Genomic DNA, 18,393 nt, shown 5'->3' on the forward strand with positions numbered 1-18,393 from the left:
CCTGACATTCTGTACTCGTATTCCTTATTCTTATTGCCTAAATGCATAACCTTGCATTTCTCCACATTGAACTTCATCTGCCATTTCTCCGCCCATGTTTCTAACCTACACAAGTCGCTCTGGAGTTCCTCTCTATCCTCCTGCGTTCTGATTGCCCGGCATAGTTTTGTATCGTCTGCAAACTTGATGATCTCACTGGATGTTCCTTCCTCCAGGTCATTGATATAAATATTAAAAAGGATCGGCCCAAGTACCGAGCCCTGGGGTACACCACTAGTCACTTTCTCCCAGTCGGAGAACTTCCCATTTATGCCCACTCTCTGCTTTCGGTTTTCCAGCCATTTGCCTATCCATCTTTGTATATCTCCCTCTATGCCATGGCTTTGTAGTTTCCTGAGAAGTCTTTCGTGTGGAACTTTGTCGAACGCTTTCTGGAAGTCCAAGTATATTATGTCCACCGGCTTCCCACTATCAATTTGCTCGTTCACGGTCTCAAAAAATTGGAGTAAATTCGTCAAACATGATTTCCCTTTCCTGAATCCATGTTGACTGGGTTTCATCAAGTCGTGTGCGTCCAAGTGCCGGACTATGCTATCCTTGATCAGTGCTTCAACCATCTTGCCGGGGACAGACGTAAGACTCACAGGCCTATAGTTGCCCGGTTCCCCTCTCGATCCTTTTTTGAAAATTGGTGTTTCTCTTCTTTCCTTCTGTCTCCCTGCCTGCCCTTTTTCTTTCTTTCTCCCTGCCCTCCCCCAAGCCACTGCCATTGCCATCGGGAACCAGGACCCAAACGCCACCAATAACAGGCCCCAAGCTCTCCCTGCTTCAGCCAACCAGCATTCCTCTCCCCGACGTCAATTCTGCTGTCGGGAAGAGGAAGGCTGATCAGCCCAAGATCGTGATCAACCTATTGGGGGAAATGCTGCCGGGTCCTGCCTTCCCGGAAACAGAAAGTAGGCAGGACCCGGCAGGAAGAAGAACAAATGCTTCACTAACCTGTCTCCCGCATTACCCGTAGCGAACGCTTGCTTCAGGGCTCTCAACATGTGCGTGCCGGCTTCCCTTCTCCCCCCCCCCCGGACATAACTTCCGGTTTCAGAGGGAAGAGAAGAGAAGCCGGCACGCACACGTTAGAGCCCGGAGCATAAGTTCGCTACGGGCTGAAATCTCCAAGCCGGTTTTTTGGGGGGGGTTTTAATGTTCAGCAGCGGCAGATGACAGCTGGGCGAACCGCCCAGCTAAAAGGCCCTAGGGAGAACACTGGAGAGGAAGGCTGATCGGCCCATAGATCAGGACGGCAACACGAGTCTATCACGGAGCCCAGGATGGGCTCTGTGATCGACTCGCATTGCCTTCCTGAGCTACTGGTCGATCGCGATCGACGTATTGGGCACCCCTGCTCTATATAGTAGAGGAGGTGACCTAGTGGCTAGAGCTGAGGTTGAAAGTTCAGTCCAAGCCTTCTCCTTTGACTCTGAAAAATCCATTTAACCCTCCATTGCCCCAGGGAAAATCCATAAGAGTACCTAATTACTATTCAATTAAGTATAAATCTAAGGTGAATATACTTTATTTGATTCTTAGCACATGAAACAAAAAGATCTATAACCAAACTCATTTCCTACAGCGCAGTTTTGTTTCTTTCTCTAGGGTGTGGCAGTTGCTTTAATTAAAGCCCTGAATGAAGTGGGTTGTGTAAAGCCAAAGTTTCCTTTCATGAGTATACAGAGATCTGCGCTGCTCTTCCTTGCCTATCACCTGAAAGGTATGTATGAAACCACACGTGTGCGCTACCTTAGCATTTATTTGCATGTGGACCCGGGGGTGATGTACAAGTGTAATGTCTTGGCTGCTATAAACAAAATAAAAGCCTTCTGTTCTGCTTGGCGGGATCTCCCTTTGTCCCTGTTGGGACGGGCTGCACTGATTAAAATGATTTTTTTACCTAAATTATTATATCCTTTACAAACGGTTCCCTTTTGGGTACTTCAACGTGACATTCAGAAAATTTGTTCACTTTTCTCTGCCTTTTTGTGGCGTCATTGGCCGGCACGCATTGCTTATGCAAGGTTATCCTTTTCTAAGCGAGAGGGGGGAGTCTGGGTCTTCTGGACGTCCGAGCGTATAATGTGACGGCTCTTATGCGCTTTATTCATGAGGGGGTGACAGGGGTTGCTTTAATAAATAAATTAATTCATTAAAGATTGAAATATGTGAACTTTTTTGAAATGTTAAGAAAATAAATAGAAAATTAAGCAATGTTTGTTAGAGGCTAAAAATGTTTCTGGTGCAAAGGGTATAGGAGTCTTGATAAGTGAGTTATCCACCTCTAGTTGCGAGTTTGTGAAGAAGGAGTGAAATTTTCTTCAGCTCTACTTCCTTCTCTGGGCTGCACTACAGCTCCTCCTCAGTTCTTCCTTCTACATGTGAGTTGGAAGATAGCTTTCTGATCTGCTTTGAGATAATTTTTATTATTTTCGAGTATTTTATCTGGATTGTGAGGCTTTTGGTGTTGCAGAGGTTCCCTGTGGTCCTGGGATAACTCTGACTGTGAGTCTCTGGATTGAGTCTGTAGCTAGCAGGGCAACCCTTAGGAGAACCTGCCTAGCCAATCTGCACTAAGTATGGAGGCTCGGGGACCATTCCCTTTATAGCAGAGCTTACTCTTGGTTATCCAAAGCGTGAGTGCAGGCTGTGTGGCCCCGTGCCAATCCTGAGGGCTTTACTGGGTGCTGGCTGGGTTTGAGGGAGTTTCAGGTCTCAGGGCTAGGTGCACTAAAGTCTTCGATTATCTAACGATTGTTGCTAAATCGATTTAACTGGTTTAATGACTGAGTGAATTTGCCGACCTGGTGCACAAAATGACTCACCACATAGTTTTCAGTGCAGTCATATATTCTTCAATTCTGGCATGCAAATGAAGTCATTAATATTAAAAACAGCCATCCAATTAATGGCCTAACATTGCATGCCAGAATTGGATCAGTACTACCGATCTGATAAAAATGACAGGTTTGTCTAGTTTTTCATTTTTTTCAATGGGCACAGATGGAGGGTGTGTGTGTATAACACACACACAATATCTGGCCCATAAAAAAAATTCCATGCCATGCCATGCTGCCCCCCCTTTTTATTGACATGTGGGTGGGGGAGGTGGTTCGGCTGGTGCGGGAAGGATGCCTCCCCCACCCTTATGTCAATAAAAATTGGCAGGGGGGATGCCCATACCCTCCTGCCTTAGCGAGCCCCCCCCACCAACTAAATTCGGCAGGAGGGAAGCCCACTTTCTCCCTCTACTGAACTAACACCCCCCACCAGGACCCTCCCCCAAACTGCTTTTATGATTGACAAAGACTGCTTTGCACGTGGATTTTATTATTTGTTGCTAATAAAGAGGGTTTTGAAGACCAGGCATGCCCTGCTCTTTTCCTTTGGATTTTGCTAAGTTTTTGCCAAACAGTAGACCTCTGACCTCAAGAGGGTCAGGTTGTGGTAATTTTCAAGGCTCTTGAAGATTTCATCAGCCCTTTATGAGTTCCTCTGCTCAGAAATTGTATTACAGCCTATGGCAGAGATATGGCAGTTCAGGCAGGCTCAGGCTGCCAGTTCCCGCACAGCAGGAGCAGCCTGCAAAAAGGTCCAATGGTGCCAGGTCTGTAGCCACACCTCTGCAGATAGGTGGAAGGTTAGCAGCTTACTGGGAGGCTTGGGAGCAGATATGCTCAGACCGCTGGGTATTAGACATCATTCGAGAAGGATACAAACTTGAATACTTTCGTCCCTTGAGGGACTTATTTGTGGACTCCCCGGTCAGTCAGCTGGAGAAAGCTGTCAATATGAGAGCAACAGTGAGAAGGCTAATAGATATCTGAGCTGTAGAGCCCATACCAACAGAAGGATCAGGCTTGGGCAGATACTCTATATACTTTGTTGTGCCCAAAAGAGAGATGATTGGAGACCAATCCTGGATTTGAAATCTGGATCTGGATCTAAAAGTGCTCCAATTCCACATGAAGACTGTTCGGTATATGATTGCAGCTGTTGACCCCAGGGGAACTTCTATAGTAGCTTCCTGGATTTGACAGAGGCCTACTTGCATATTCCTGTCTTTCTAGACCACAGAAAATTTCTGAAATTTCTTGTGTTAGGAAAACATTTCCAGTTTGCAGCACTGCCCTTGAGTCTAGTGACAACACCTTGCACTTTCACCAAGGTCATGGTCATAGTAGCAGCACACCTACACAAAGCAGGAATTCAGGTGCATCCATACTTGGACAGTTGGCAAATCACAGAGCTGTCCAAGACTTAGGGCGAGAGAGCAGTGGCGCAAGTTGTCCAGATCTAGGCTGGATCATCAATTTCTAGCAAAGTCACCTGGAACCGACTCATTCCCTGGAGTACTTTTGAGCTAGGTTTGACACGGCAGTGGGTCATATGTTTCTACCAGAGCCACACAAACTGAAGCTAAACCCACCAGATTTTGGACATTATGGCAATGCAGGTGCCTACAGCATGTTACTATCTGCAGGTACTGGGTTCAATGGTAGCAGTCATAGAGATTGTCTACACCCGTTCCAGGACATGTCCTGCTGGTTTCTGCAGAAGGATTTTCTCCAAATGCTGTTGACCTGGATGAAGGAAACACAGCGCAGTTTGCATTGGTGGCTACAGCCAGAGTTAAAGGTCAAAGGCCTACCTCTCCACATATCTTCCTGGGTGATTCTGACAACAGATGCCAGCCTGTACAGCTATGGAGACCATTGCAAAAGTTGCCTAGTCCAGGGACATTGGTCACCCTCTCAGAGGAAATGGTATATAAACATACTGGCGCTCCATCCATTTGACACTGTGGATGTTGCAGAGCACCCTGTAAGGCAAAACGGTCAGTGTCTTCTAAGACAATGCCACAGTGGTGGCATATGTCAAGAAACAGGAAAGCACCAAGAGTGCTCCATTGAGACTAGAGGCCCAATTGCTGTTTCATTGGGTGGAGGTCCACCTGCAGGCACTGTCAGCAGCACATGTAGTGGGAGTGGACAATGTGCTGGGAGATTATCTCAGCCAACAGGGCCCTGGATCCAAGGGAGTGGACACGGTCCCAGAAGGCCTTCAACAGCATTGTGCATCGATAAGGGTGCCCGACATTCAATCTGATAGCGTTGGCCAGAAACAAAAAAGTCTTGCATTTCTTCAGCTCAAGATGTGAGCCTGGAAACACTGGAATGGACACTCTAGTTCATCCATGGCCCATGATAGGCTGGGTCATTTGCAGAATTGTGAGCCACACAGGATTAGTAATCTTGGTCGCCCCAAATTGGACACATTGGCCATGGTACACAGATCTAATTCTTTTCCAAAGAGACAGTCTTAGACTTCCGCTTTATCTGTATCTTCTATCACAAGATACAGATTGCCTTAGAGGACCTGGAACGCTTTGGGCTTATGGCATGGCTCTGGAGCATGAGGCCTTGAAGAAAAAGGGCTACTCAGAGGTGGTCATAGTAACTCTCCTATATTCTAAGAATCCAGCAATGGTGGCGGACTATGTCAAGACCTGGAAAATGTTCCAGTGCTGGTGTGCGCAGAAGCAGGTGGAACCCTTGAGGGCTCCAATTTCTGCAATCCTAGAATTCCTACAAGCTGGTCTCAAGAAGGATCTGGCAGTCGGTTCCCTGAAAGTGAAGTTGGTTCCCTCACAGTGCAGGTAGCAGGGTTATCCTGTTTTAGGGATCGAGTGGAGTTTCTTTAACGTCTCATCCAGATGTAGCCACATTCTTGAAGGGGGCGCTGTAGCTACTATTTGCCCTTATGCGGCAACCTTTTGCAGCATGGAACTTTAATATGGTTTTGCATAGTCTCACAAAGGCCCTGTAAGAGCCTTTACAGGAGGCTTTCTGATGGATTTAACTGTAAAAATTGTTTTCCTAGTGGCTATCACCTTGGTACAGTGAATCTCAGAATTGCAGGTGCTCTCATGCAGGGAGGTGTTCCTCAAGTTAACAGAGGCTGGAGTCACGCACCGTATAGTTCCTTCATTTTTGATGAAGGTGATGTCAGCTTTCCATGTTAATCAGGAAGTGTGGCTTCATGCGTTCCAGGCCACGGATTTGAAGAAGAAAGATAAGTCTAGTCTAATCTTCGGTTTATATACCGGGTCATTTCATGATAGAGCTCAACTCGGTTCACAAATAATACAAGCAAAATATCTGCCCAATTTAAAATAAAAAACAAAAATACCCCGGCAGAAGCCCTGACAGCAGTGCTAGAAGGCTGCTTCTGTCGCTACTGTCAGAGCTCTGCCCCGACTCAATCGCTCATTGATTGAGTCGGGAGTTTGCATGCAAAAAAGATAGTGAGTCAATCGCTGTTTTAAAATCGACCAGGAATCAGCCAACAGCGAATGAATCGCTATCTTTAGTGAAACTGGGCCTTTATCTAATCTAATCCTTGGCTTTATATACCAAGTCTTCATTCTAAGAAAGCTCGACCCGGTTTACAATAGTTAACTTAAAAAATATAAACCATAAAAGAAAAATTTTGAAAAGAATTAATTTCCAAAATGTTTAGTGAATAAAGTAGTTATCAAAAGCTTACGAAAAAATAGAAGCAAACCAGAGCTTCTTATAAGGAGTGGAAGATCGTTCCAAAGTTGAGAAAACTTAAAAATCAAAGACTGGCCAAAAATCTTAACTCCTCTAATCCCTTTTCTGGAAGGGAGAGATAATTTATATTGTTGGCTGCCCCTTGCAAAAGAGAATCTGTAAAGATTCCAGGATAAAAGCATCAACTGCTCAGAGATCCAACTATAGGCCCATAGGGAGCATCCCACTGTTTACCAGGAGGGACTGGTCAACTTAGAATTAGCAAACTACTTAGACAAATTTAATATCCTCAATGAACACCAATCAGGACTTAGGAAAGGTTTTAGCACAGAGACAGTTTTAGCTTCAATTTTAAACCACTTGTATGATCTTTTTAGCACAGGCACTAACGACTTAATCTTACAGCTGCTTTCGAATTAGTTGACCACAAAACAATACTTCATTGCCTGGATGCAATGGGACTCTCGGGAAGAGTCTGGAATTGGTTTTAGGGTTTCCTGACGAAAAGAACCTATCGAGTGATTAGCGAAGGAAAATACTCTCATACATGGAGTAATCCCCGTTATCTCCCACATTGTTTGACATCTACTACAGAAGTTGAACTTACACTTTTATATATATGCAGATGGTATCTCCATTTCACTTCCTCTAAACAACATAACTAATGAAATTTTAGAACAAATCTCTCAAATTATGACCGAAATAGAACAATGAACAACCAATTTCAGACTGAAATTAAATACAGAAAAGACAAAAATCTTTCTAGCAAGTCCAAACGATAAAATAACTGCACAATCGCTTCATTTAAATGATCATGATTACCCAATTTCAAAAACGATCAAAATTTTAGGAGTCACTTTAGACTCCCACCTAACACAAATTTAGTGGTAAAAAATGCTTTTTGCCCTATAGAAACTAAAAACCATCAAAAATTATTTTGACCCTCCATCCTTAGACTATTGGTGCAAGCACTAGTATTATCTATACTGGACTAATGCAACATAGTGTATCTGGGAGCACCAAAGAAACTATTGAGAAAACTGAGAATACAGCTGTTCGCCTGATATTTGGGCTGAGGAAAAATGATCACGTCAGTCCCTATTATCGATTATTACACTGGTTGCCAGTAGAAGCACAAGTAATATTTAAGTTCTCTTATATCTGTTTTAAATTGGTCTGGGGACTGACCCCTAACTACCTGTTACCTCATTTCATGCTATTAAACCCTACCAGGATAACCAGGAACTGCAATTTATTTACCTACCCCAGGATCATTGGCTGTAAATACAAGTCTTTTTTGGACAGGATGCTAGCATTCCAAGCAAATAAACAACAATCCTGGTTGGGCAATTACATCAACAGAACCATGCAATCTTACAGCGCATTTCGAAAAGGGATTAAGACTGCACCATTTGATAAATTCATTTCTTAACTGAAGTCTCATTATAACAATACTTTTAATCTGCCTGTACTTTAGATAACATGCTGTACTTCTATTCTCAATACTTTGTTCTTTGCTGATTGACCAGTTTCTCTTCTGTGTAAACCGCCTAGAAGTCATTTGATTGTTGGCGGTATAGAAGAATAAAATTATTATTATTAGATGAGTGAAGATACCATAAAGAATTTAAAAAATAACACAAGCACATTTAAACTGAACTCTAAAATAAACAGGAAGCCAATGAAGACCCTGAAGCAACGGTGTCATGCGATCGAACTTACATTTCCCAAAAATCAATTTCGCTGCAGTATTCTGGACCAGCTGTAATCTATAAAGGCAGATTTTTGTAATACTGAGGTAGATGACATTACAATAATCAAGCTATGATAATATAATTGACTGAATTAAAATAGAAAAGTGATGGTGATGAAAGAGATGTCTGACCTTCCTCAGCATACACAGATTAAAAAAGCATTTCTTAATCACAGAATTAATTTGTTCCTTGAAAGAAAGCGAGGAGTCAAAGAGGACTCCCAGAATCTTAGCAGAAAACTCAATTTGTAAAGAAGATCCAGAAGCCAATGTTACAGAACTAGGAAGACAATCCAATTTTGGGCCAAGCCATAATAATTTGGTTTTAGATGCGTTAAGTTTCATCCAGACAGACTGGGCCCAACTTGAAGTTTAGAGATACTAAATCAGAAGTGTCCGGATCTATCTCTATCAATATGAAAATGTCATCCGCGTAAGTAAATAGAGTTTCCCATGTAGACAGCTTAAAAATATTAAGGGTGGTCATATAGAGACTGAATAGAATTGGAGAGAGTGGAGAACCCTGAGGAATTCCACAAGAGTCGGAAGTATTACCCACTTGGAGTATTGTGTTCAGTTTTGGAGACCATATCTGGCAAAGGACGTAAGAAGACTTGAGGCGGTCCAGAGGAGGGCGATGAAAATGATAGGAGACTTGCACCAGAAGACGTATGAGGAGAGACTGGAAGCCCTGAATATGTGTACCCTAGAGGAAAGGAGAGACAGGGGAGATATGATTCAGACGTTCAAATACTTGAAGGGTATTAACGTAGAACAAAATCTTTTCCAGAGAAAGGAAAATGGTAAAACCAGAGGACATAATTTGAGGTTGAGGGGTGGTAGATTCAGGGGCAATGTTAGGAAATTCTACTTTACGGAGAGGGTAGTGGATGCCTGGAATGCGCTCCCGAGAGAGGTGGTGGAGAGTAAAACTGTGACTGAGTTCAAAGAAGCGTGGGATGAACACAGAAGATTTAGAATCAGAAAATAATATTAAAGATTGAACTAGGCCAGTTACTGGGCAGACTTGCACGGTCTGCGTCTGTGTATGGCCGTTTGGAGGAGGATGGGCAGGGGAGGGCTTCAATGGCTGGGAGGGTGTAGATGGGCTGGAGTAAGTCTTAACAGAGATTTCGGCAGTTGGAACCCAAGCACAGTACCGGGTAAAGCTTTGGATTCTCGCCCAGAAATAGCTAAGAAGAAAAAAAAAAAAATTTAAATTGAATCAGGTTGGGCAGACTGGATGGACCATTCGGGTCTTTATCTGCCGTCATCTATTATGTTACTATGTAAATTATTTGATCTAGCCTCCCCCCACCCCACCTTTTGTCTGGAGGCAGGCTCTATTGCAAACAGATTTATAGTAAGGTATTTTAATAGGAAATAATATTGGAGATAGGTTGGCTAATTAATGCCACAACTTTTAACACAGTTGCCCCCTCCTTTACTAATGTGTAGTGCAGGTTTTAGCGCCGGCAGTGGTGGTAACTGCTCCAACGCTTATAGGAATTCTATGAGCATTGGAGCAGTTACCGCCACTGCTGGCGCTAAAACCCGTGCTACGCGTTAGTAAAGAAGGGGGTTAATTTGCATGCTCATTACTCTGAGCATGCCGCAGTGATTTTTTTTAATGTTAAATTTGCAGTAGAGTTTCCCTCTACTGCAAATATTTGAGCACTGGGCCTCTAGTAATATTGAAATGCTTTACAATAAATCTGACATGAAGTGTGCCCAGAGAAAGTTGAAGGGTTGATTAAGCACCCTGAGTGCTCAGAATACATAATAATAATAATAATAACAGCAGCTTATATACCGCAGTACCGTGAAATTCTATGTGGTTTACAGAAGATTAAGCAAAGGTAACAAATTGAATTGACTTTAAGAGGGGAGGAAGAAAGAGAATTAATAGGACAGGAAATTCATTGTTGAGGAGAGAATGATCAAAAGGAGAGGGGAGAGAGAAGAGAGGATCAGTTGTCTAGATGCTTTAGGAACAAATGTGTTTTTAGACGTTTCCTGAGGTCGCAGAAGGGAAATGTATTTTTATCTGCACCTTGGCAAGCTGTAAATCGGTTTATAAGATGTAATCCGCTTTGTTTCCCCTTAAACACAAACAGGACTGTTGTCTTCTTTCTTACAGCCTATAACCCCAGACACAACGACTATGTGCGGAAGAAGTACAAGAAGCAGCTCGAGCAGTTTGTGGAGCACTGTGAACTCATTCCATACCTGGGTGACAAAATGACTCGGAAATACAGAGAACCTCAAAACAGACCCATAGACTTTGATCACAAACTGCAAACATTCCTCTCACTAGAAAAGATGGACCCCAAATCTTTGTAATCTCTTTAATATTGTGTTATGTTACTTATTTTGGCAGTTGGTAGAAAGTTGTATTTCCTTTTGTATTAATCTAAAACAATATCAGAGCTGCCAAGTTACCCGGATCCATGGGGGAGATTTTGGAGCAGTTCTGAATTTCAGTGGATCTGTGACACTGATTTCAGGGATTGCAAATTTCACACTGAAAAGTTTCCATCCTGGAGATGAGTAGCTTGGCAGTTCTGTAACATATACAAAGTATTTCTAATGCAGAAAGATATATTTGAATAAATATTGTACATCTTAACCCATCCTATTTGCTTCAGACATTTGTTTTGCAGAGTTTGCTTAAAGATTTTCTGGGTGATATTCAGGCGGCAGTAGTTGACATTTTGCGGCCCTCTGCCGGTGTTGTTCCCAGTGCTGGACACTGTTTGAGTTTCAGTATTGAACATTCAGGGTTTATCCCAGGACAAGCAGGCAGCCTATTCTTACATATGGATGACGGAGCCCAGATGCGGAAGCCTCGCAAGCAGACTTGCTTGTAGAAACTAGAAGTTTCGAGTCAACCGCATGCGCGAGTGCCTTCCTGCCCAGCATAAGGCGCATCTCCTCAGTTCTCAGTTTTCTGCGGAGCTGAGAAGTCCGTCTTTGACTCTCTGTGTTTAACTTTTCACTTTGTGCCTTCTCTACATCGCAGTTTGTGTTGTTTTTCTTCACGAATCGCTGTTTGTACTTTCTTTATTTTATTTCTAATTTAAAAAAAAAAAATTTTCTTTCTTCCGTTCGGCTACTGGGTTTCAGGGATTGAAGATGCTCAGAGGACCCAAACTTCCACGTTGCAGACATTGATGGACCTTACCTCACCTCTCCTAAGTCAGCCGCTGCTTCGACAACACGCCCACCACATACAAGCATGTATAGGGCGTGCTTGTATGTGGTGAGCATGTTGTCGGGGCAGCGGCTGACTTAGGAGAGGAGAGGTGAGGCCGCGCACATGCTTGTTCAGGATGGCGGCCGGCTTGGATCGGGAGCTGACGGATGGCAGAGGTATCGGCCGAAGCGGGAGGGCAGCCGCACGGGGACCTCGAGGGAAGGAAGACACCACTTTGGAATCGCTGCAGCATCCGCAGGCAGGTACTCATCCCTAGGCCACCATTGCTGAGTGATCATTTATCGGGGCAGTGCTCGGTTTACGAGACAAAAGTTTGCTGAGTGTTTTGCTCGTCTTGCAAAACACTCGCAAACCGGTGCACTCGTAAACCGAGGTACCACTGTATATTTCACCTACGCGAGCATGTCGGATGGGCATCACCCAGGTACATCACTGCCCAAAATGTACTCAGGCACACGCCTCGTTGGGACATATGTTTTGGCCATACCCGCATATTCTACAATTCTGGCAGTGACTGGGTCACTACACCACTTCTCTCTGGGGTAGACGGTTGGCTCCGACTCCCAGAGCACTATTTGGATTTTATACTATCACTTCTCCCAAACCCAAAGGATTTTCTGCTTTTGTGGCTCAAGTGCTGTTACTTGGCAAGAAGGCAATTCTGTCTCAGTGGCTGGCCAGCGAACCCCCAACTTTCAGTCATTGGAGATCACTGATGATCCTACATGCTTCTATGGAGCGCTGGCACTTTTCAGACCTGGACACTGGCCCTGGCGGAAGATTCTGTTTGATTTGGGAGCGCTTTTGGCAGTCTTACGCCTATTGCTAGAAGTCGACTATTGAACTTATAATATAAGTAGTCTTTTGTTTTCTGTCCTCGGGATCTCTTTTGTTTCTGTTTGGGAGGATGGGAGGAGTTGGGGGGGAGTTCTGATCTTACCTGTGCAAAATTTGTAAGTGTATTGCTTTGTTTTGCTGAAGTTGTTTGCTTAGAAACATAGAAACATAGAAAGATGACGGCAGAAAAGGGCCAAGGCCCATCAAGTCTGCCCACTATAGACCCTCCCCTTAAGATTAGCTAGTGTTTTGCCCTGACCCTCTTAGGGATCCCACATGGGCGTCCCATTTATTCTTAAAATCTGGCACGCTGCTTGCCTCGATCACCTGCACTGGAAGCCCGTTCCACCGATCAATCACTCGCTTGTGCACTGAAACTTAATTAAAAAACATTTAAACATAAAACAGAGCATAACCTCCACCATTCTGTCTCTGACTTCTCTTCCCCCTATAGGAGGTCGTCTCCATCATTTTTACCACCGATGGATGACAATTACATCCGACCTCTGGGTGCTGTCCCTCATCAGGGAAGGATACTCTGTTCATTTCACTCAGGTTCCACCAGAGCTTCCTCCAAGAGAGTATCCTTCCAGTCCATCCCAGACCGCCCTTCTTCTTCAGGAAGCTCAAGCTCTGCTTCATCTCCATGCCATCGAACCAGTTCCCTTGGAACAGCAGAACAGGGGTATTTACTCCCGTTACTCCGAAGAAGACAGGCGATCTGCAACCCATTCTGGATCTCAGGGCTCTCAACAAATTTTTAGTCAAAGAAAAATTTTGAATGTTGTCCCTGGCATCCCTTTATCCCCTTCTAGATCAGAACGACTGGTTATGCTCTCTGGATCTCAAGGAGGCCTACACTCATATTCACATTCATCCGGCCTCCCTTCAATACCTCATATTTCGGGTGGGGAATCTGTATTATCAATACAGAATGCTGCCCTTTGGCCTGGCTTCCTATCCCAGAGTGTTCACCAAGTGCCTGGTAGTGGTAGCAGCAGCTCTACGGAACCATGGTCTTCAGGTATTTCCCTACCTAGACGACTGGCTCATCATAAATTCATCATCTCAGAGGGACTACGTGGTTCCTACAAGGTTTGGGATTCGAAATCAACTTTCCCAAATCCCAACTTCAACCCTCTCAGAATCTACAATTCATCGGAGCTGTTCTGGACACTATCCAACTCAGAGCATTCCTTCCACAAAATAATTGGGTCTATGGTGGCTTTTGTTACTAACTGTACTAATTCATGTGAAACAAAAATATAATCAATTCGTGAGAATGATTTATGAACATGGGAGCAGAAAGGAAAAAAAACTCTTATAATTTTAAGTCTTTACCTCTACAGATGTCTTATGCATTTAGGGCTCCTTTTATCAAGGTGGGCTAAGGGGGTTAGCGCATCGGACATTTCATCACACGCTAACCCCTGCGGCAAGCCAAAATACTAACGCCTCGTCAATGTAGGCGTTAATGGCTAGCGTGGCAGGCGGTTTAACGCATGGTATTTCGCGCGTTAATCCCCTACCGCACCTGATAAAAGGACCTCTTAAGCTTTTCCTAAATCCTGCTTAACCAGCAAGTTACACAATTATACATTATACTGTATATTATTATTCCTATGATTTACAATTAATTCCCTTTGTTTTCCTCTCTCTCTCTATAATTTCCTGATCTTTTGTTAATTATCCCTGTAAGGATTTTTATTATGTTTTCTTATATGTACACATTTTTTGTCCATGGAAAGGTCTCTGCCACACCCTGCTATTTGCGCTGTTCCTGCTAGACAGCATCAACTCACAGTATAGTCAACTGTTTGGAAGACGTAGGATCTGACCCTTCTGAACTTCTTTAGAGTGAAAAAAGATTTCTGGACTAAATGTTAACATGGTCTTCAAAACTGTCTAAAGTGATTTCCAGAACTTTTGAGGATTTATTAATGTTGAAGCTAGTGCCATTTTGTCAGATCAATGGTAGATGGAATTACCATATTTTTCACTCCTTAAGATGCACCTGACCATAAGACGCACCCTAGATTTAGAGGAGGAAAACAAGAAAAAAAAAAAACCATTTTGAACCAAATTCTCCCTCCCAGGCTCTGCATCCAATCTTACACTCCTTGCTAGGCTCTGCACCCTGTCCCCCTCCCTGCCAGGCTCTGTACCCTGTCCCCCCTCTGGTTGTCTAGTGGTAGGTCGGGACAGGACACAGATGTCAAGGCAGATGACTTTTTAAAATATACAATGTCACCTCAGTAATAACTATAGAAAAATAGACAAATATAGTGCAAAATATAGACAGCAGATATAAATTCTCAAAACTGACACATTTTGATCACTAAATTGAAAATAAAATCATTTTCCTACCTTTGTTGTCTGATGATTTATTTATTTCTTCCCTTCCTCAGGCCCAATTGTTCCTTTCTTCCTCCCTCCTTCCTAAGTCCCCCTCAATGCCTTCCAGCCTTTGTCCTCTTCCTCCCCCATTGTCTAATTTCTTTCTTTCCTCAGACCAGATTGTCCCTTCCTCCCTCCTATGTTCCCCTCACTGCCTTCCAGCCTTTGTCCTCTCCCCCAACTCAGGCCCAACAGTTGTCCCTTCCTCCCTCCCTCCTATGTTCTCCTCACTGCCTTCAGCCTTTGTCCTCTTCCCACCCACCCCCAACTCAGGCCCAACAATTGTCCCTTCCTCCCTCCTCCCGTTCCTCTCACTGCCTTCCAGACTTTCTCCTCTTCGGCCCGCCCCCAAGCCTGCCTGCCCGCTGGATTTAATTACCTCCCACTGCTGCCGCTGTGAGGAAATGTCAACCAAGCAGCGGGGGGGGGGGGGGGGAACTCCTGGCACTGCAAGCCATGGCCTCGCTGTGGCCCGAGATGAGCGGGGAGCCGGTGGCGCTTCTCTCCCTCTGAATAGAACAAATTGCTGGGAAGGACCAGGCGGGTGCAGCGATTCCCGGCCCAGAAGCCTTACCTCTAACGTCAGAATTGACGTTGGGGGTAAGGCTTCTGGGCCAACGGCATGCAATTGCTGCACCCACCTGGCCTTTCCCTTCCTCTACTTGCAGTGGCAGCAAGAGACCAGTAGCAACGGGCGAGGGGCGGGTGGCGGTCTAAATAAGGTAACGAGTGGGGGGTATTCACTGCATAGGACGCACCCCTTTTCCACTCACATTTTTTGGGGAAAAAGTGCGTCTTATGGAGCAAAAAATATGGTAGGTCTGTGTGTTGACCAAACCATAATAGTTTGATTTTTTCAATGTTTAAATTGAGATGGTATTTTACTGACCATTCTTGCACTTCAGTTAACACTCTGGACAATATGATAGCCATGTGTGCTTGGTTCGCATCCACAGGAATTAATAGTAAAACATAATCTGCATATGAAAAGAGGCTTTTCCCAGGTCTAAGAATAATAAAATTTAGTGTGATCATAAAGGTGGAGACCAGTAGTCAAAGGAGGATCTACCTTTTAATACTCTGTAGTGTCTTTTCGTCAAAAAGCCTTGAAACCATGGTAACAGCAGTTCTGAAATTCCTACTTCTGATAGTCTATTTAGCAGCTGAGTGTGATTTATCATATCAAATGCTGCTGAGACATTGAATTGTAATAGCAGCATTTGTTCACCTGTACTTACATAAGAACATAAGAATTGCCGCTGCTGGGTCAGACCATTGGTCCATCGTGCCCAGCAGTCCGCTCACAAAGATCATCATCAAAGATCAGTGCCCTAACTGAGACTAGCCCTACTTGTGTATGTTCCGGTTCAGCAGGAACTTGTCTAACCTTGTCTTGAATCCCTGGAGGGTGCTTTCTCTGTAACAGCCTCTGGAAGAGCATTCCAGATTTCTACGACTCTCTGGGTGAAGAACTTCCTTACATTTGTACAGGATCTATCCCCTTTTAACTTTAGAGTGCCCTCTCGTTCTCTCCACCTTGGAGAGGGTGAACAATCTCTTTTTCTCTAGTGTCTATTCTCTTCATTATCTTGAATGTTTCGATCATGTACCTTCTCAGTCTCCTCTTTTCAAGGAAGAAGAGGCCCAGTTTCTCTAGCCTCTCGCTGTACAGCAACTCCTCCAGCCCCTTAACCATTTTTTTCACTCTTCTCTGGACCCTTTTGAGTAGTACAATGCCCTTTTTCACTAGCGATTTGTTCTAGACCAAATTCCTCAACCTAATTTCCACCAGCCCTAACCCTCCAAACCGTGAATCCAACTGGCACAATTGGACCACCCTCTCTGAGACCACCTACTACTCCCTCGCATCACTATCCACTAAAACTGTTTCCTACTCCCGCAAGGCCCCCTGGTACCTTCCTTATCACAGAGAGCTGAAGTAGAAATGTCGAATACTGGAACGCAAATGGAAAAAATCTAAATCCCCCACAGACAGACAGTCCTGGAGGGTTAATATTAAGCTCTACAACATTGAACTAAAAAAATCAAGGAAGAACTACTACGGTAACAAAATCTCCAGATCCAACAACCAAAGTAATACATTGTTCAACATTTGGCGCTCCATATCCTCTAAACATGATTCCACCACACTCCCCTCTTCTCCATCTGCCGAGGATCTAGCAAAATTTTTCAATGAGAAAGTCACTTCCTTACGATGCTCTTTCCCACCAGCACCCTCTTATAACTCCCTGGTGCTCACCGTCTCCAACCCTACCCTAACCATCTCCAACCATATCCCAGCCGACAGATCCTGGTCCGCCTTCGAGCTCATATCCGATTCCCTGGTCTCCAAACTCTGCCTCAAGCTAAAATCCTACAACTGTACCTTGGATCCTTTCCCCTCCTACCTATACGAGAAAATTCCCACACAAGCCATCTCATCTCTCACCAAGCTTATAAACTCTGCCCTACTTTCAGGCCTATTCTCTGCAGAAATGGGACACATTGCCTTATCCCCTCTACTGAAAAAAGCCGATCTAGACCCCTCAACACCCTCCAGCTATCGCCCAATAGCAAATATTCCTCTCCTGACTAAGATGCTGAAGTCCATCATAGCCACCCAACTGTCATCCTATCTCGAGAGATTCTCCATTCTCCTATCCTACCAACATGGCTTCAGACCCAACTTCAGCACCGAATTCCTACTGGCCTCATTAATCTCAAAGGTCCAACAACTTCACTCCTGCAACAAGTTCGCTGTCCTTCATCAATTCGACCTTTCTGTAGCTTTCAACATGGTCTATCATGACATACTAATTCTCCAACTCTCTGAAATTGGCATAAACTCCACAGTCTTAGACTGGTTCTCAAAATTCCTACGCTCCCGCTCCTACTCTGTTAACATGAATGGCACCTCATCCTCCCCTTGGAAACTGATTTGCGGAGTTCCTCAGGGTTCTCCTCTATCCCCAATTCTCTTCAATATGTATTTGACCTCCCTGAAACTCCTCCAACTGTCCCCCTTGAAAAAACATTTTACACTTAAGCCGATGACATCCTTGTCCTCCTCGAGACCGACTCCAACCTCACCAACCTCTCCGAGAATATTTCTTCATGTATAGCGAACCTCCAATCCTGGGCTCTCACCGTACAAATGAAACTAAACGAGACCAAAACAAAACTACTTTGGCTTGGCCCAGATTTAGATCAGCTACCCACCCTCATCCCACTATCCTCTGGCACCACATTGAAGCTTGAGCACTCAAGCAAAGTTCTGGGAATCATCATTGACTCTACACTATCCTTCAACGATTACCTCAACTCCTTAGTAAAAAAATGCTTCTTCAATCTCCACATGTTAAGGAAAGTGAGATCCTGCTTCCATCAACAACACTTTGCCGTCCTCGTCCAATCCATCATTCTTTCCAGATTAGTTTACTGTAACTCCATCTACTTAAGCCTAACAAAGAAAAGCCTTCTTAGACTTCAGCGGATTCAGAACACCGCAGCTAAACTAATCTTCGCAAAAAGCAAATTCGACCACGTCTCCCCGCTTCTGTCTAAGCTTCACTGGCTCCCAGTAA

At 44.3% G+C, this 18,393-nt stretch overlaps 1 protein-coding gene across 1 annotated transcript in view; it reads left to right on the forward strand.

The window, feature by feature from the left end:
• Nucleotides 1–11,010, forward strand: part of AK9 (adenylate kinase 9) — a 1,007,389-nt gene extending 996,379 nt beyond the window's left edge. The window contains exons 41-42 of the mRNA XM_033936269.1: nucleotides 1,654–1,768; nucleotides 10,499–11,010. Coding sequence (XP_033792160.1) covers nucleotides 1,654–1,768; nucleotides 10,499–10,701 — 318 coding nt within the window. The 3' untranslated portion in view covers nucleotides 10,702–11,010. The remainder of the gene's footprint in view (nucleotides 1–1,653; nucleotides 1,769–10,498) is intronic.
• The last annotated feature ends 7,383 nt before the right edge of the window (nucleotides 11,011–18,393 follow it).

This window comes from Geotrypetes seraphini, chromosome 3 (genome assembly GCF_902459505.1).
Source record: "Geotrypetes seraphini chromosome 3, aGeoSer1.1, whole genome shotgun sequence".
Lineage (NCBI taxonomy): Eukaryota > Metazoa > Chordata > Amphibia > Gymnophiona > Dermophiidae > Geotrypetes > Geotrypetes seraphini.